Genomic DNA, 20040 nt, shown 5'->3' on the forward strand with positions numbered 1-20040 from the left:
TATTTTTTGTTTGGAAACAGTCTTTCTAGGTTGCTGCGGCTGGTCTTGAACCTGTGATCCTCCTATCTCAGCCTCCCAAGTACTGGAATTACCCTAGTTTATCATACGTGGAATCTAGCTCCGTGTCCTCTTCCCTGCCCTGTGTCTCGGCGCACCACTTACCCAACAGGCTTTGGAGGCTCCCTGTAGGAGCTGTGGCCTGGCAGAGTGGGCGGAGAAATAGCAAACGCTGGAGTATTCAGGGGTCCCAGGGTAGGGCACAGGGATGCCACAGGAAACAGCTCCTGAACTGAGTTTTGCAAACCTGGGAGGTCTTGGCAGGGCACATTGCATTTTAGGATAAAACAATGTGCCACCCACAGCCTCAAACTGTGCAGGTCCCCAGTTACCAACTGAGTGCCTGAGGAGGGGTCCGGAGGAGGGGCATGTCTACAGCCAGGCCTCCACAATGACAAGAGCCTGCTGCCTTGTATCTGTGTGGCGCTGGCCCACCCACCATCTCGGCTGACCCCTCCAGACCCAGATGACAAGCCTAGCGACTTCTCCAGACCACACAGCCAGGAGGGGCCCAGCTGCCAGTGGACCCCGGAGGCTCCATCCCAAGCCCATGGCTCTCAGAACAGTGACATGCTGAGCTCTTAGAGGGACGCAGACTGGCTTTGCCCACCCTGGGGACACACTGGAGTCACAGGGGTGCTGTCAAACTCATGCCAGCTGAGCGCCGGGGCCCCAGGAGAAGCCCTGAGTGACTTAGCACTGAGGTCACCTCCTGAGGCTGGGGCAGTGGGTGTGTGTGTTACTAAGGACTGAACCCAGGTATATATTCTATCTCCTAGCTACACACCCAGTCCTATTTTATTTTTTTTTAATTACTTTGAAATGGGATCTTCCTGCGTTGCTGAGGATCTAAGTTGTGAGGCTGTCCTCAAACCTGCAATTCTCCTGTCTCCGCACCACCAGGCCCAGCTGCCCCTAACATCATTGAGAAGGCTGGGTGTCCTCAGCTCCCCTCCACCAGGCCCAGCCCCTAACCTCCCGCTGACCCTGACCCTTGTACCGTGCAAGCATTGCAGTAGGACCTAGCTGGGCTCACTACTCAAGAAGCACAGAGAACCCCCACACTGTCCTTCGACCCCCAAATGCCCCTGGAGCTCGGGGCCACACTGGGCCACCTCCTCACCTTATAGGCAGGACCCGGAGAGCCCACAGCCCCACAGAGGGAGTAGGGCTGGCACCCACGCCTTCCCGCCTCCAGCCCCATGGTCTGTATGCTTGTTCCTCCCCACTAGCACCAAACATGGGGCCTAGGACATGTTCCTAGCATCTCTACCTTAATCCCCCAGCCTGCGTTACTGCTCCACGACAGGAAGAATCCTGCATCCCCAACTGCTCCGGGGATACCGGGATGTCACCTTCTGTCCCAAGGCAGGGGGGACTGGGGGCTTCTGTCCTGCACACGCGGATGACCTGAGTGGGAAGTCTTTGGTGTAGGACGGTCCTGGGTTCGTGCCCTGATTTTGCCTCTTTGCTGCTTTAATTAATTAATTCATTCATTCCGGAAACATTTCTATAGCGTTGCCAGAACTGACAAAGATCCAGGTGGTAGAAACACGGAGGGCAGTGAGGCCCAGGCTCTCCCCTTGTCAACGCCGTGCCTTAGAAGAGACAGCGGTGGCTAGGGGCAGCGGGGAGCAGAGCGGGGCGCTCAGCCTCGCCCTGGGCGACAGGTGGGTTTTAGGGGCGACTCCAGGGCTGGAGGCATCAGCAGGAGAGGCGAGGCCTGCTGGCGCCGAGCTTGGTTTGCATCTTATGGAAAACTAGGAAGCGGCAGCTTTTGCCTGGCACCGGGGTGCATGCCTGGAACCCCAGTACTTGGGAGGCTGAGGCAGGAGGGGCGCATGCTCAGGGCCAGCTTCAGCAAGGTAGCAAGACCCTCGGCAACTTAGCAAGATCCTGTTTCAAAAAAAAAAAAACAGAAAACAGGGTTGGGGTGTAGCTTGGAGGCAGAATGTCCTGGATTAAATACCCAGTGTAAAGTGAGAGGGGGGAGGGGAGGAGGGGAGGGGAGGAAAAGAGGAAAGAAAAAAAGAAAAAAGAAAAGAAAATGAAAGGGCCGCTTTTCCTATCAAGGAACTAGGGGAGACTAGAGGGGATGACTAGGAGACCCCCACGCCGCCTGGTCATCTGGTGACTGCCACTGAGGGGCATCCTTGGGGAAGTGTCTTGGCCTCTGGGTGCCTCAGTTTCCCCACGTGTGAAATGAGGCTGAGAATATCCATGTCCCCGATGGTGCTGAGATGCAAATGACGGGCAATGCATGAACGCACATCCCCGGTCCGAGACAGCTCGCTTACTGTCAAGAGGAATTCAATCCCCGTGCATCCTATGTCCACACGGCTCTCACGGGGCGGGGCAGGCCAGCAGCCGCAGGAGCAGAGGCGAAGTCACTTGGCTGCGGCTTCCCGCCGCCCTCCAGTCCTTCCCAGGTGGCTTCTCTCCACTCCAAGTTTTTCCAGCTCCAGCTGCCCAGATGACATTTATATACCATAAACCTCTGTCCAAAGTAGCTCCTGGCATCCCCTCCAGACCTGGCCCATTTCACATATAGATGACAAAGACTTAAAAGAGTGAAGCATTTGACATTGTTGTAAAAAATATTAAATGTCAATGTATCCTATCATATATGCTGTAATAACTGTGTGTGTGTGTGTGTGTGTGTGTGTGTGTGTGTGTGTGTGTGTGTAGTTCACCCAGAGGTGTTCTACCCCTGAGCTGAGTCCCCAGCTTTTTTTTTTTTTTTTTGAGACATGGTCTCACTAAGTTGCCCAAGCTGGCCTCAAATCTTCAGTCCTTCTGTCTCAGTTTCCCAAGTTGCTGGGATTACAGGTATGTGCCACCATTTCTGGCAGTGGTATAATAACTTTTAAAGAGTGGATTCCTGGCAGCCTCCACCATCTGACAGTACCTTAACCGAGGGCAGGAAAGGTACCTTATGCAGGCTGTAGCCCTCACCTTGCCCAGCGTCGGGTACCTAACAAATACCTGTTGAATTAAATTGACCTTCAGTAACTGAATTTCTCAGCCTCTTTCCCTATCATCCTGGTGAAATTTGCCTCTTTCACCAAAACCCAGTGTTTTCTTTTTCAAATGTGTCCATTCTAAGCTAAAGAACCATTTGCAGATTAGAATACCAGGAAGACTTTTCTTCCCTTGGACAAGAGGGGAAAAGTTAGGCTGCACAGATTCTAAGACCGCTACTTAGGTTCCTGAGGCCAATAAGCATGGAAAAGACCACTTCACATTTGCTTTCAAAAAAATCCCACATTCATGACCATTACATGATTATAAATTCAGAACTTGTAAAGGATAATTATGTCTAGATTGTGGCTAAAGTTTGTTGTAAATGGCTGGGGTGTGTGGAGTCGGCGGCTCTGAGCACCTTGCCCAGTCTATGTAGTAAGTTTGTGTGATAAGTTAGGTGTTCAACGGCCCTGCATTAAAGGCTTTGTCCCTAGGGTGGCGCTATTGAGAGCTGGTGAAATCCTTAGGCGGTAAGGCCTGGTGGGAGCATCCTAGGCACTGTTCCCTGGCTTGTGATGTGAATGGTTATGTTTTACCTGCTGCCTCACCACAGGCCCAAAGCAACAGTGCAAAATGGTCATGGGCGGGAACCCCCAAAACTATGAACCAAAATAGGCCTTTTGTCTTAATAAGTTAATTACCTCAGATATTTTGTTACAGTGATGGAAAGCTGACTAACCAATGCATTATATCATGAGGAGTCAGCCAGGTATGGTGGTGCGTGCCTATAATACCAGTGCTTCTTTCAAAATAAAAAATAAAAGCCAGGCATGGTGCCACATGCTTGGAATCCCAACATTTGGGAGGCTGAGACAGGAGGATTGTAGTTCATGGACAGCCTCAGCTACTTAGAGAGGCCCCTTGCAACTCAGTGAGACCCTGTTTCAAAAATAAAGAATAAAAAATAGGGACGGGAGTGTAGCTTGGAGGTAGAATGCCCCTGGATTCCATCTCCAGTACTGCAAAAAAAAAAAAAAAAAAAAAAAAAAAGTAGGGCTGAGGTATAGCTCAGAGGTAGAATATCCCTGGGTTTAATCCCCAGTACCAAAAAACAAATGCAAATAAAAAAGATAAATAATATTCTGTGTGCATGCGTGTGTGTGTGTGTGTGCATGCATGTGCGTGTGTGCGTGTGCATGTGTGTGTTACTGGGGTTTGCCCCAGTGGGTGATGGGCACAGTGTGGCCATGTGTGGTGGGCTGTACCCTGTAAAGCCCTCCCCGGTGTGCCCACTGCACAGAGCTCCTGTCTCCGATGAGTCATAAACATGAGGGATCAGACATCAGACATCAGACATCAGCCCCAGGGGCAGAGGCAGGAAGTGGAAAATGTCCCTTCGGCTTCAGCAGATCTGGGTTCAAGTCACACCATACACTTGGGGAGGTTCCTGTCCACTCTGAGCACCACCTTCTTCATCTCTGAATTGGAGTACCAATATCTCCCAGGAGACGGGAGTGAACAACCCAGTGCAGGGCTGGTCCCTGTGTGTGTGTTGGGGGGCTTACATGCAGCGGTCAGGTTGGGTGAAGAACCTCCTAAGTTCTCCCCAGCCAGATCCTCGTGTAGAGATGGACACAATTGAAAATGCCCTTGGAGACCTCCAGGTCTGAAGCTTTGGGCTGGAGGACACAGAGATCAGCCATTCAGGCGGGGAAGGGAGAAAGCGATGCCCACCTCATGGTACCTGGGGAAAAGATGCAGTGGGCCAGGGAGATGTGGGGCATGGGGAGCAAGGGGTCTCGGGGCTCCACCTTACACTTAATCCCTCCTGTCCCCATGCTTGGCCCACGGCCAAACCCCACCCTTCACATTATACACCCATGTGTCAAAAACCATTGTCAAAAGTATAGTGTAGAGTCAGTGATCGTGGATTCCTTTGCTAATCTCCTGCATCCCAGGCCACCGTGGCTGCTGCCAAGGTTTCTGACTAGCTGGATGCAGTAAAGGCCCCAGCAAAACCTTAGCAATCAGAACAAATAAAAAAAATTTTGTAGTACTGGGGATTGAACCCAGGAATATTCTACCTCTGAGCTACACCACCACCCCCAGCCCTTTTTTATTCTTTTTATTTTAAAACAGAATCTCATTAAATTGCAGAGAGCCTCACTAAGTTGTTGAGGCTAGACTGGAACCTGAGAACCTCCTGTCTCAGCCTCCCAAGTACTGGGATTGCGGGCATGTGCCACCATGCCCAACTAATGGCTACATTTATGGAGTATCTACTCTGCCTCGGGAACTATGCTGAGCTCTGGACTGATTTCATCTTATTTAAACCTTACAACACCTCTAAAAGATAGATATTATTTTTATCCCCACTTTACAGATAAGGAGACTGAAGCAAGAGGGCGACTGATTTACCCAAGATCACTCGGCTGTCTAGGCTGAAGTCTGTTTGGGGTCCTGGGCTACCACGGCCTTCATAGACCACAGGCATCTGAATCCTTGGGCAGCTCATGCAGCCCAAACATGGAGTGAACAACATTTCTATGCTTTTCCAAAAACACTGAGAATCATGTCTATTACCTGCCTTTTGGACTTGGCGGGGAAAGCAGGCTCCAGCAGGCCCCTGTTGAATGGCCTGGGCTGGGGAGTCTAAGGTGACCCCCTCTTTGGTGGCCCTCCTGTGTTGTGCCCTTCACTCGACGACAGGGAAGGGGACAGGGGGCTACATATACTTCTACTGGGAATTAAAGCAAAATGTTCAAGGTATATTTGGAGCTGACAGCAGGGCAGTTGGTGTGCCCAGCAGGCTGTGCTCCTGGGTGTCCCCCAGTTCCTCCTGGAGAGAGCTCTTCATTCATCCTGGTGATGGGAATGACCTCTTAAGAGGGGGATTATGGGCCCTAAGAGCACATGAGAACTGCCCCAATGGCCATGTCCGTATAGGACAGTCAGTTCAAGGGACATAGGGACCTCCAGGTAGCTGGGAGCCAAGCCAGAGGGTAGGAGGTGGCTCTGGAGTCCTCGCTGGTGGCCCTGCCCTCCGCCTCTTCCCACTAGCTCTGGTTCCTGGGGGAAAAAAAGGGTGTCCCTGAGCTGAGTCTCTGTGGCTGGTACGTCACTGGCCTGGAATCAAGAAGATGGACAGGTGACGTACAAGTTTCTCATGCATTCTGGGATTCTGAACTTCCTGTAAGAGGGCTATGCTTGAGACAGACAGGTGGAGCAGTGCAACAGAACTGAATGTCCTATAGTCAACTCACAAATAAACGGTCAGTTGATTTTTGACAAGGGTCTGCAGACCATTCGATAGAGAAAGGACAATCGTCTACACGTGGTGCTGGGGAAACTGGAGCTGCAGGTGCAGGAGGATGAAGTTGAAGCCTTATCTTTTTCCACATCCCGAAACGAACTCAGCATGGACCAGAGACCTAAACCTAAGAGCTAAAGCTAAGAATCTATTAGGAGGAAACATAACATCGATGCCATCAGTGATTTCCTGCCATATGATACCCAAAACGTAGAAAACCAAGGGGAAATTGACAAAAAAATTAAAACTTGTATATCAAAGGACACCATCCAAGCCGGGCGTGGTGGCGCACGTTTGTAATCCCTGCGCTTGGGAGGCTGAGACAAGAGGATCGCGCAGGTTCGAAGCCAGCCTCAGCTACTTAGTGAGGCTCTCGGCAACTTACTGAGACCCTGTTTCCAAATAACATATAAAATAGGTCTGGGAGTATAGCCAGGAGGTAGAAAGCCTCTGGGTTCCACCCCCAGTACCACACACACACACACACACACACACACACACACACACACAGGACACCATCCAGAGAGGGAAAAGAAAGCACACAAAATAAAAGAGAATATTTGCAAATCATATATCTGGTAAAGGATTACTAACTGGAATATATCAAGAATGGCTAAGACAGTAACAAAACAACCCCATGCAAAACTGGGCAAAGGTCTTGCCTGGACGTTTCCTCAAGGAAGTTGCACACATGGCCAATAAGGTATTCAATGGCTGGACAATCAAAGGACAAGTATTCTATGATTCCACTTAAATGAGGCCGCTAGAGAAGGGAAATTCATAGAGACGGAAAGGACGGAGGTCACCAGTAGTTGGGGAAAGTGAATGGGGTGTTATTGTTTAATGGATACAGTTTCTGTTTGGGAGGATGAAAAGTTCTGAAAATAGAGGTGACAGTCACACAATACTGTGCATGTACTTAATGCTACTGAGTTGCACGCTGAAACATTGTTAAAATGAGCCAGGCCTGGTGGCGCACCCTGGTGGTGCACCCTGGTATTCCCAGTACTTGGGAGGCTGAGACAGGAGGATCTCAGGTTCCAGGTCAGCCTCAGCTGCTTAATGAGGCTCTCTGCGACTTACTGAGACCCTGTTTCAAAATAAAGAATAAAAAATAGGGCTGGAGGTATAGCTCAGAGATAGAATGGCCCTGGGTTCCAACCCCAGCAACACACACACACACACACACACACACACACACACACACACACGCATGTATGCATACACACGTTAAAATGGTACAGTTGTGTTATATCTCTTACCCCAATAAATAAATTCATTCCTAATTAAAATAAGAACTTTGAGTTTGCTTAAAAGATCATTCCGAACAGCACAAGAAGGTTCAACTGCAGTAGTGCCCCTCGGCATCCCCCGGTGGCTGTCCCAGGGCCTGTGGCCCCCAGCAGCAAACCAGCAACCTCTGCCGCTCATTCAGGCCCCGCGCCGCTGCCCAGGTCACTCCTGCACGCCGTACACTAGCTCCATGCTCCTCCCTTACCCAAAGTGTTGGTTTGTTCTGATTCCATTTCTGGCTTCTTCAGCTGATGAGCTCCTAACTCAGCCTGCAAGGCCCACTTCAAATGTCCTTAATCAGAAAGCCCAGGCCACTGGCAGTCCTCTGGGGACTCCCACCCTACATAGCTCATTCTAATAAGGCTTTGGCTCCCGAGGGCAAGAGTCAGTCCACTCATTGCCTAAAACTTGGTGCCTGCCAGACATGGTGATGTCACAGGCCTCTCCTAGGACTTGCTTGTGCCCACCTCCCTCTCTAGTGAGGGAGAAGGGAGCCCTTCCCGTCTCTGTCCACACAATCCCCCAAGTGCCTGCTACGGTGACAGTGGCTGCCACGCCCCAGGGTTAGCCTCACTCCTCAGGGATGGCATCTCATCTTACCCCCTGCACAGCCATGAGGGCAGGGGCTCATCATTCTCCATTTACACAAGGGGCTGGATGTCGTACTGAGCGGGCCAGAAACGTGGTCAAGGTGGGGGCCCTGTGGTTCTTGGGTGCCTGGGAGGAGCTACACCCAGGCAGCTGGCACCAAGCTCATGCTAAGAACCTACTCTTAGCCAGCACGTGGCCTCTCTGAGTCTTGGGCTGGATCTGGAACATGAGGGTGCAATTCCTACTGGATAGTGTGCAGTGGTACTCAGGGGTCCCTGGTGCTCCAGTACCCACAGACCGCAAGTGCTGGCGTGGAGGTAGATGCTCTGCAAGAGCAGGCAGGCCAGCGGGGAAGGGGCTGTGAGCTCAGAGTGCGTCCTGGCCACAGTCCTTTTGGGGGAAGGAGTAGATGGGGTTCCATGGGAGGGCCAGCAGTGTCCTTCAGATGGCCCTGCTGGCTGACAGCAGGAGGAAGCAAGGGCCCAGAATGGGGCTGCAGGCAGGGAGGACCGGGAAGAGGTGAGGAGGCGAGGGGTGACCGGGGAGAGCCCCACCTGACTGCAGGTCGTCCTGGGGGCATGGCACTGGGCACCATGGCCTCAGAGGTGAGATCAAGGAGGACCCCTGGGTGGGGGTGCTCCTCCCACTGCCTGTGCCTGAGAGCGCTGAGGCTTGTGTGAAAAGGGGGTACCAAGCCTCCCCACTCCCAAGGATTCCGGGGGAGATTAAATCATCTCCCACCAGGGCACGACAGAACTACGCATCAGGTTGTCTCTCCAGACTTCCATTCGAAGAAAGGATGACGGATGGGAGGATGGAAAGATTTACGGCATCCCTGGAACGTTCACATCCAATACCCTGCATTCATTACCTCCATTCAAAGAAAGAGTCGGGCATGGGGGCTCACTCTCCAGTACTTGGGAGACTGAGTCAGGAGGGTCGTAGGTTCGAAGCCAGCCTCAGCAACGTAGTGAGGCCCTCTGTAACTTAGCCAGACCCTATTTCCAAATAAAGAAAAAAAAAAAAAAACAGGGATGAGTGTGTAGCCTGGAGGTGGAAAGCCCCTGGGATCTATCCCCAGTATCATAAAAAGAAGAAAGAAGGAAAGAAAGAAAGAAAGAAAGAAAGAAAGAAAGAAAGAAAGATGAAAGAAGAAAAGAAAAAGAGGAAGGAAGGGAGAATGAAAAGATTTACATTGTTCCTAGAATGTTCACATCCCATATCATTCATTCATTCATTCATTCATTCATTCATTCATTCTCTCACCAACATTTGCAGAGTATACTAGATCTGCTCCAGCCTGGGTATTTCCCCATTGCTTTGTCCCACACAGGACCGGGCAGCAATCCCTCATGCCAGTTCTGAGGCCCTTGTGCCATACCTGGCACCCTGTTCTCTCTCACCTGGCACAGGTTTAAAAAAAAGCCATGCCCAAGGGCGGAGGCAGGTCTAAAAATCCAATCTGCCAGATGCAAAGCTCGCCTTTGACCTAGCACCCTCATGACACCCCCGCTGTGATGGGAAGAGCTCTTTGGGGTTCATGTTTGAGAGATCCCCTCTCTTTCATCTCCAGATCATCTGGGATAGGATCCATAGGACTTCAAGTCTAATTAGGATCATCAAAAAAAAGGATACATTTTAGGTTCTTGGAGTCCCTGGCCACCAAGAACCTGTTTCTTCCTTCCTGCCTGCCTCGCCTTGAGATCCTCCTCCTTGGGAGTCTGGGTTTTCTCCTGTGCACTAGAGCTGGGACGCTGCCCATCTCCTAGGGCGGTGACGGGCATGCAGTGGAGAACTCGGTACTCTGCCTGGCACACAGGCAGGAGTGCTCAGGGAACTGGGCCAGCCCATCCTCGGCAACAGCAGAAGCTTTGCCCTGTAGGTTGGAACCCATCTTTCCCCCATTATCACCCCATTTCACAGATGGGGGAACTGAGCAAGGAGCAGACAAGGCATGCCAAGGCTCTTCCCCTGCAGCAGCTGAACCCAAACTTTCCCCTCTCCTCCAGCTCTCTTGGTTCCTTGGTCTCAGACCTGCAGTATCACAGTAGCCCAGGGCCAGACTCAGAACATCAAGTCCCATAAAGGGATGTTGCTGATGGGTGCCCGTTCAGCAGAACCACGCACAGGCTTGTCTGCTCTGGCCAAGGGTGGCTCCCTTCTCAACTTGGAGTTGACCCAGCTCAGTGCTGGGATGTAAACCAGATGTGACCGTACCCATGTGACCTAGCAGTGGGGCCCAAACCAGGGCCAAGTGGATCCTTGGATACCAGGGAGGCTCTGACAGGCTCGAGCACCCCAAAGTCCCCATCCCTACTCTAAAACCTGATCAGGGGTGGGGCTACAGCTCAGTGGCCCAGCACTTGCCTCGCATGTTCAAGACTCTGGGTACAATCTCCAGCACCTCAAAAATAAGAATAAAATAATGGAAGTAAATAAAACCTGATTGGAATCCCAGCGTCACCACAATTTGCAGTACCCTAGCATCCTCAAAGAGAGTCCTTGGGGGTGACAGAAAATGGCAAGGAAGGATATGTCTGCACCACCAGGCACAGGACGGCCTAAACAGCCCCCCATGGGACAGATGAAGACGCCCTGGCTGCTGTGCTAAAGGCTCCTGACTATTCATAAGGAGGAAGAGCTGAGAGTACACTCGGATCTCTTGATTTGCAGAGAAAGGGTAAAAAGGAGGAAAGAGGCCAGTGGACAGAGGTCTGAGCAACTATAGCTCCCTCCAAATTCCTGAGCCCTCTCTGGGGAAGTTCCCCACCTGCGAGTCCAGGGCAGGGAAGGGTGGTGGCTTCTAAGAAGCCACAAAGCCCTGGGACTCCTCCCGTGCCGCATGCACACCCAGGATGCCAAGCTTCCCTGCTGGCCAGGGGCTTCCTTCCCCACCCCAGCACTGCCCCCACTGCCCCAGGGCGGGGACTGTGAGGGTTACTTGTCTGCCGCTGCCTCTGGACCTGAAGCAGAGGGCTCCGGCTCCTCCAGTGCTTCTCAGAATTCCCCACAAGGCTTAGCAGGTGACAGGCTAAGTTTGGGGACCTATGGGTAAGTGAAATCAGACATCTCAGTGCCCTGCTCTGTGAAATTGACACCTCTTCCAACCCAAGGGAGGACCCACACCTCCACAACACCATGACTCTGTGTGTGTGTGTGTGTGTGTGTGTGTGTGTGTGTGTGTGCGCGCGCGCGCGCGCACAGGCGCTGTGGTGCCCCGGCTCCAATCTTCAAAGAAACAGAAGCCAGACATGTTGCCTCAGGTAACCCCTGCTACTTGGTTTTCATACGCTTTCTTAGGACAAAAAAAATCCAGCCTGGGGAGCCAAGCCGGCAGGCGGAGAGTAAAAGTGTGGAGGGAGGTGGTGCCGTAAATCCAACAGGAGTTGTCGCTGTCCCCTGCCTCTGTAGTCCCGGGAGCTCCTGGTGCCAGGCGCTTTCTTCTTTTTTTTTGGAGGGAGGTCTGGGGATGGAACCCAGGGGCATTCGACCTCTGAGCTACACCCCGGCCCTATTTTTTTATTCTTTATTTTTTTGAAACAGGGTCTCACTGAGTTGCAAAGGGCCTCAGTAAGTAGCCGGGGCTGTCCTGGAACCGCAGTCTTCCTGTCTCATCCTCCCGAATGCTGGGGTTACAAGCGTGCGCCACGCCTTCCTTCTGAGGAATCAGAGATTGTGCAAGCTGTTCCCTGAGACTTCTCCAAGGTGGCTTGCTAAAGGGGCTGCCGCGAGGAGGGAGAGCCAGTGAGCCTCTCTGTCTCCTCACCCCCAGCAGTGGCTCCTGCCCTTCCACCGACCTGACTGTGGGCCTCCAAGCTCCTTGGGCCTCAGTTTACTCATCTGCTCAATGGGCTCTGCAGAATGCATACCAGTGATACCCAGGATGGCTTTTCTTCTAGTGAGCTGTAGGGGACTGAGGGTACACTCCAAAGCCTGGGGGAGGGGCGAGCCTCAGGGCAGTTTAGGTGGGCCGGAAAAACCATATCTGCGACCCCAGGATGACACCAGGGCTCGCTGGGGACTGGCCACAGGAGACTCTGCCTGCCATCCACTGAGTCAGCCTCCCCTAGAAGCCGCCACCGGCAGCCAGAGGCCACAGCCCAGCTGAAGACACACAGGCGCTTAGTCACTGTCTCCCTGGGAGCAACTCTGGAGGCAAAGCTGCCACACACAGGCCGGGAGGGGCCTGGGAGCCACACGCAGGTGCTGCCCCCCCTCAAGTCAGTACAAGGAGGAAAACGCTTGGGTTGCAGCAAGCTCTCACACCGGGGTGCACACAAATCAGTATGCACAATCGAACCCCGTAACAATCCAGACAGCAGCACCAGACTCGGAGAACTGGGCAGGGCATCCACCCACCACCTTTCACATTGTGTGTGTGAAATCGCACACACAAACGTGTGGATTTCCACAAAGCCAGTCGGTCCTGGGATATGCTAACAGGTGCGCTTAACAAGCCACAAGGTAGGGGGGTGGCATCCACTAAGACACCAATTCTGCATGTATCCTTACCGCCAGTGAGCATTCGATAAGCCCGGCCGGATACATGGAAGGACCTAAGCTCTAGCATCAGAGGCAGGTGCTCAATTTGTCCACCTGAGAGAAGCTCCAGCCCCTAGTAGACACTCAATAAATGCAGACACAGGGAAGACAAATGACAACAGGACAAGAGCAGCCCCCCCCCCAAAAAAAAAAAACACAACAGGACCTGGGAGCCTCAGATTGACCCTCGCTCTACTGGAGCCTGGAGAACAGGGCGGCGCACACCTCTTGGTAGTCACACCCCAGCCTGAGCGCACCTCACCCTCTTGAATTGCCAGGATCTGCTCAGCTTCCAGGGAAGACACATCTGCCTCTGCCACCACTACCACGATTTCTTCCAGGGGGAAAACATATATGTATATATATGAAGGACTGAGGAGGAAAAGAAAACAGTTGACTGTGGGGCCAGGTCTGATAGCAGCACAGAACCCTCCAGTGGCCTTCGGGGATTACTCCAACTCTTGAATTTCACAGAGTTAAAGTTTGGAGCTAGAGGCAGAAAAGACTTCTCCCAGGCCACGCAGGGAATAGAGAACCGTGGAGACCAAAGTCTACGAGATCTACACTGGACCACGCATCCTGCCCAGCCTGCTTCTCTTCTGTCCCCAAACCTTCCACAACCTCCCAACCTTCTTGGTCATGGCCTTCGGAGGGCGCGGGGGAACCAGCTGGTCTGCTCGGACCCTGGGGTTGCTGAGACAGTCCTTAGGAATTGCGTGCGTCTGCCACCCACGATCCGTGGCCACCAGTTCAGGATGAGAATCCTCTCCAAGAGAATCTGCTCTAAAAATTCGATAAACCGCGGGTGGCTTCCTCTCGTTTCCAACAGTCCCGCCAGCACAGCTCCCGGCACGCCAGTCCCAAAGATCCCAGGGAAAGACAGGTATCTTGGCGGGCAGTCTCGCCTCTTATCCGAGCAGCGGTATCTCCCAGTGACCCTCTCTCCAAAAGGGCGCCCCGAGTTCCGCAGGAGTGCAGCCAGCTGCCTCCGAAATCGCAAACTATGTCCGGTCTCAGCCTCTCCATCGCCCTCACTGCCCTTGTGATTTGCTTCTCTGAGCCTCCACAACTCTTCTCGAAGGTTCAGCATTGCCGCCTTTTCCCCTCCTCCCTCTCCCGGGTTGGAGAATTGTGGAGTGGGATGGAAATAAGGGTCTTCGCGCTGTGGGTGGGAGATGCACAGCATGTTCTGCCTGCACACCACTGAATAGCTGCCAGCCTTTCTGGGGAGACTGAATTTAGGGCAGCCAGTCAGCTGTTAACCCCAGGCTACTCCACACCCTTGGACTGTAGACTGGGTGATAGCATTTTTTTTTTTTTTTAGGACCTGGGGATTAAACCCAGGGACATTCTACTTCTGAGCCACACCCTCAGCTCTATTTTATTTTTTAGTTTTTTTTTTTTAATTTTCAAACTGGGTCTCAACTGAGTTTCCATCAGTTGGCCTAGAACCTGTGATCCTCTTGTCTCAGCCTCCCAAGTACAAGGATTACAGCCAGCGCCACCTTGCCGGGGAAGCCACCCCTTTACCAAGGTGGAAGCCACCCCTTTACACGACTGTATCCGAGAGGTGCTTGGAGGTGGAGGGAGGGTTCTGAGACTTAGGTGTGTGGGGTCTCTGATGTCGGCTGTGGCTGGGAGGGTTTGCTGGCTCCCCCTTGTCCCTGTTTAGCCAGTTGTCCCGTGGCCACAGCGCCTGAGCAAGGGAACGTTGGCTCCTCTCTGAATTCTCTGGAGGATATCGTCCGTCGCGTAGCTGAGCGCAAGCAGTCGGCTTCTCAATCAAACGACCTTCCTTCTCTCCTCACTCCGGGAAACCCTGTGTCTGCGGGCGCAGGAGCCCAGGTGGCGCCCGGCTGGCCGGACACAGGCCGGCGCTCTCACGTCCCCAAGGTGTCTGGCCTATGTTCTTCGGCTTCCTGGCCAGGGAGTTTTAGGGGCTGTGGACACTGCCGCTCCATCACTCCATCGCAGGGAGCTTGGCTCCTCAGTTCTTTTCTATCCTGCACTCCAGGCGGGGAGCTCGGCTTTCCCCGCCGACTCTCCATCCCCTGCCCGCGGAGCCGCTGCGGAGGCTCAGAGCAGCTGTCTGGTCCGGTCCTCTCTCTGCCCCTGCCTTGGGGCACCGGGTTGGGGGGTGTGTCAGCGAAGAAGCTCGAATCCCGGACAAACGCGCCAGCTGCCAACCCCTCCTAGCTCCCGCGGCTGCAGATGCGGAGCATTTCCATTCCATATTTCAACTAACCCCCCAAACAAAGGCGCAGCAAAGCTAGAAGAAAGAAAGGGTCTGGGGCTGGGATAAGGGTAGTTCCCCCGAGAAGTGCGCCCAGCTGCTTTACGACCCTGAGGTCCTCGGGGACTTTAGCAAGGTTTTATGTAAGATGCTATAAATTTGTTTTCCTACCGTGACCCTAACTGCAGCCTGAAATTGTAGGCTCTGGGCTTCGATGGTTCTCGTCTCCGATGGCTCCAGGAACGCCCGTGGCCCTGCCGCGGTTCCCGCCGGAGCCGGAGCCACTTGTTAACCTCGTATTAGAACCAGGACTGCGCAAAGTCCTTGGCGTCCGTGTTCACCCTACTACAGACACACAAGGGCTAAGACAAAACCGGCTTCCCTGAGCATTTCTTCCTGAAATGTTCTTAACCTGAAAAATGTTTTTTTTTTCTTTCCTCCAACGCGGTTGTGCAGGAATCCAGCATGGAAACGATCCCCTCTCACTCCAGGTGGGAGTTAAGCTACTGTGCAAGTTCCTGACAGTTCTCGGAACTTTCCATTTCAGAGTTTGTCCTTCACGATATGTAAGTTATAATCAAGAAAAGCTCGTGCGAGCCAACTGATATAAAAATAATCCTAGATTTTTAATCCAAGCCTTCTGTTTTTCTAGTTAAGGACGCCGGCGTTTAGGTCGGGTTGTTCTGAGCAAGCTGGTGGTTATGGAAATTAACAAAGTAAAAAATTTAAAGCATCTTCTTTCCCTCCCCTCTCCTCAAAACTGACCCGGGGTCTCTGCCTTCGCCCAGGCTGAGCTTTCTCAGACCTTCTTGCAGTCTCTGGTGGGCTCTTTCTGCTTTTGCCCGACTTTCAATTTCTCCATCGTTTGGGGTCTCTAGGTTCTTTGACTAAATTCAAATAGGACCTCAGCGGAGCTTGAATATTTCGTTGTGCGTGGATTGTGCCGGGGCGGGGTAAATAAATACCCCCAGCATTTAAACATTGCGTCCAATTCGATCAATCAGGACGGCCCCTCTGTGGCGCCCCAGGGGCTCCGGCCTGCCCTGTGTCGGCTCAGACCTCGGCTGCGCTGAGAACTCAGCCTTCAGGGACCGCTGGGTGCGGAGGTAGCAATTTGCTTTCAACGAAAACCTGCGTGCACCGAATCGAAAGCGAAAGAGGGGGAAGCGGGCCAGCTCCCCGCAGCGCCCCGCGTCCCGGGGCGCACAGACCGGCCCGCCGGCTCCGAGGTCGGTAGAGGGTTTGGGGGTCGAGGTGGCCCGAGTCTTTGTACCAGGGACGAGGAGGCTCTTCGCATCGCTGAGAAGCGTGGATCTCCAGTCTGGCGGGTCTCCCCCGGCTCACGCAGCCTGCGCTGAGCTCGGGCCAGCAGTTCGGGAGGCTGAATTCAGGAGGGGAGCGTGGCGCGGTCGGGATCGCAGCGCGCGAGGGCTCAGTGGGACTCTTTCGTAAAAACGCGAATGTCCTACACCCGGAGGAGACCTTGGTCACCGCGCCTTTTAGTACTGACCGGGGGGGGGGGGGGGAAACGGAGACCGAAGTTGGAACAGGGACTCCCGCCGCCGCAGCGGGGGAGATTGCGCCCATCTCCATAAATGCAACTCTGAGACCCCAGACAGAGACTTTCTGGCGCTCCCTCGCCACGCAGAGGTGTCCTGCACAGGGGAGTGGTACCCCACCGCTCTGGGCCTCCCTTAAATCTTAACCGCTTTGGGGCCTGGATCCCCAGAACCGGGAGAGTTTTAAAGTCTAAACCGCCTGTGGTGGGGATCCAGATCAGCTACAACCAGGCCCTCTCTGCCTGGGCCTTTCCCCCAAAGCTACTGGGAACACTGGAGGATTCTCCCTTGACCCCCAACACCCCTCTTTTGAGCACACAGTCTCCGAACTTTGGTTGAGAGCAGTTGTCAAGGTACACCTCAGTGTCCCTGCTTGCTAACAGCTTAGACGGCAACCTCCAGAGACCTTCTTTCTAATTCTGTAAGAGGCCGAGCCTTTCCACCTAGTGCCTCAGCTTCTCCACCCAGGACTGAAAGTGCCTGATCCATCCCTTTTCTACAAGGACCAGGAGTCTCCTGGCCAGGGAATCTCCGCTTGCCTGCCAGGAGGGGAGAAGAGCAGGGTGACCTGTTGTTGGTTGTCCGTGCTTGGTCCTGAGTGTGCCTCCATCTTAGGTAGCGGAGGAGCAGGGCCTAGAGGGCTTAGGGGCTGCCTTTCCTCCCAACCTGCAGCTTGTGACTTGGCCAGGAGCAGAAGCGGGGCGCTTGACCTGTCCTCTCAACTGGGTTCTGAGGGGATTGGACCCTGGGGTGGGGAGCAAGAAGGGGGCACTTTCTATAGCCCGGGGTTCTGATAAGGACAAGGGAGTTGCCGGAGTCCCTCAATCTCTGGTCACTACGCGGCCCATCTCTCAGCCCCAAAAGCGAATGCAAGCAGAGAAAGGGCCAGCCTTTCCCAGGGCCCGAAAAGGGCCCAGCCCTGGCCCCCTTTCCCACTAGACTTCTCTCCTTATTAGTTTGGGAACTGTTAGGCTTTTTTTCCGGCCTAATATCTTGGTCTTCTCAGAGGTCACACTAGTGAATTTGTTTAAAATATGAAAATGCAGTAGGAGAGAAAACCCGAAAGCCCCCTGGTTTGGCACAAAGCTCCATGGGTCCCCCAGTCTAGGACCTGTTTGTACCTATGAGTCCCAGAGCCCTGGGGGCTGGGAAGGCAGGTGCCTGTGCCCAGGGCCTGGGGTGGCAGGAGCACCTGTGTGGAGCTGTGTCTGTAACCTGGGTGCCCCATCTCATGCCAGCCTGAGATACAGAGACCGGAGTAAAGGTAGAGAAGCCCACCGGGAAGGGCCGGCAGGTATTTTTAAATCCCACATCTCACATCTGTGGGTTTGGGAGTGTGTGACTTGTTTGAGGCCACATGAGTGTTTGTACTTGGTGTATGACCACACTGGCTCATAAAAAAGTGTGTAGAATTCAAGTGTCAATAAATGTATGAACCCCGGTGTGTCTGTGCCACCCATAAGCTTGTACTAAGCCTGTGACAGGGCAGGTTTGCGGAGGAGGAAGTGTTTGCCCTGGGCTCTTTTCCTAAGGTGACTGGCCACTAAGGCCTCCACCTCTGTCCCTGGCCTAGCGCAGCCGACAACGGCCTGGATCAGGGTAGCCAAATCCACAGTCCTGGCCAGTATGGGAGTCCTCTCAGCAGGGCCCTGCCTGGTGGTGGGGGTGGGGGTGTGCCCAGGGCTCCTGGCCCTAAAAGCCACCTTCTCCCTTCTCTGGGTTCTCCTACACCTTCAGTGTGGGATCCCTCCACCCCGATTCTCTGGAGGAAGAGCAGTCCTAGGTTCTTGAACTGCCCTGGGTTCACACCATCCTGGAGTGGCTGGCTTCTCAGCGCGCTCTGCGCTCCTGGGGCCCAGGCCCGCGCCCTGCGTCTGCGTTCAAGGGGGCTTAGAGGTCATTTAGGCCAGCTCCCTCGGGTTCCCTGTGGGCCTAAACCCGGACCTGTACCCGCAGCCCGGGGGTCCGGGGCTTCCGGCTCTCCTGCCTGGTACATCTTAAACCATTGTTTCCAGGCCAGCCGCCCTCAAAGATCGCGGAGGGAGAAGCGCCGAGAATTCGGGCCGATCTGCGTCCCAGCGAGCGGCGCTGCGGGCCGGCACTCGGGCTTTCGGGGCCGCGGGGTCTCCGGACCCCCACTGGTGTGGACGCGGGGCCGAGGCTTCCCGGGAGCGCGCCGCCGACGGCGCTCCGGCTCCCCGGGAGCCCGCACCTGCCACGCTCTTACCTGCGGCGCCCGCCCGGGGCGAGGCCGGGCAGCCCGAGCCCCGCGCCCCCGCGGCTCCGCGGCTCCTTCCCGCCGCGCGGGGCCCGCACGGAGCCTCGGCCTCAAACCCAGCCCCGCGGCCGGCGCGGTCAGCGGGCGGGGAGGACGGCGAAGGGCCCGGGAGAAGCAAACCCCAGGGCGAGTTTAATAGAGCCGGAGCCCTCCGCAGCTTAGGCCGGGGATGCGAAAGGGGCCCCGCGCCCCTCTCCTAGCAGCCGACCCTGGTTTTCCGACCCAGAATCGCCGGCCGCTCGCCCGCGCCTCCCCGGCCCGCCAGCTCCTGCCTTCCCTAGGCCGGCTCGCTGGCTTTCGGGGTTCCCGAAGTCGGGGAGCCCGAGGCCTCCGGCCCCAGGTGGCCCGCACGCGCACTCACCGTAGCAGGGGACCTGCAGAGCCGCGCCGTGGCCGCCGCTGCCTTCCTGAAGCTTGAGGCTGCCGTCCGGGGGCGTCTTGCAGGCGCCTTGCTGCAGATACAGATGCGGCTGCTGCGCCGACGGCTGGGGCGGCGGCGGCGGGGGCTGCGGGGCCGGCGGCGGGGGCTGGAACTTGTTGAAGGAGCCCCGCGCCCCGGGGCCACTGTCCAGGGGCGCGGCCAGGTCCTGCTGCCCCGCGCCGTAGCGGGCCCGGCCCTTGGCGTCCCCGAATCCCTGGCCCTTGGGGGCGGCCGAGAGGAAGGCTGTGCCGAACTTGTCGCCGCCAGGGAACCCCCTGAAGGGCGACGCGCCCTCGCGGCTCTGCGACGACACCGGGCTGTAGTAGGCGTCCATGGCGGCGGCCGGCGACTCGCAGTAAGAGACGCAGGTCTCAGCATTCATGCCCGGCCGGCGGGGCGGCGGGCGGGGGCGCGGGCGAGGGCGCGGGAGGCCCGGGGTGCAGGGCAGGAGGCGGCGGCTGTGCGCTGCGGCCCGCGCCTCCCTCCGCCCCTCCGCCTGCCTCTCCCTCTCTCTCTCTCTCTCTCTCTCTCTCTCTCTCTCTCTCTCTCTCTCTCTCTCTCTCTCTCTCCCTCCCCACAGCTGGCCCAGAGAAAAGAACGGAGGGCTGTAAAAAGATTCAGATGTTTCGGAAAGTTGACCAGTTCTCCCAAACCCTCTTAAAGTTTCGAGGCGGAAAAAAAAAAAAAAGTGTATCCCCCCCACCCCTTGACTTGTTCCTTCCTGCCTCGCTCTTCGCCCTCCTCCCCTGCACAGAACCTCCTCCACCAGCCCCCGCCCTCCTTTTCTCCCTT

General features: G+C 54.9%; 1 protein-coding gene across 1 annotated transcript in view; it reads right to left on the bottom strand.

Annotated features, from left to right (window-relative positions):
• Positions 1-19630, bottom strand: part of ALX4 (ALX homeobox 4) — a gene marked incomplete at both ends in the record, with an annotated part of 43317 nt that extends 23687 nt beyond the window's left edge. Inside the window, one exon of the mRNA XM_080701359.1 lies at positions 19189-19630. Coding sequence (XP_080557485.1) covers positions 19189-19630 — 442 coding nt within the window. The remainder of the gene's footprint in view (positions 1-19188) is intronic.
• Between the last annotated feature and the right edge of the window lie 410 nt (positions 19631-20040).

Source organism: Muscardinus avellanarius, assembly GCF_963383645.1.
Source record: "Muscardinus avellanarius genome assembly, chromosome: 1".
Lineage (NCBI taxonomy): Eukaryota > Metazoa > Chordata > Mammalia > Rodentia > Gliridae > Muscardinus > Muscardinus avellanarius.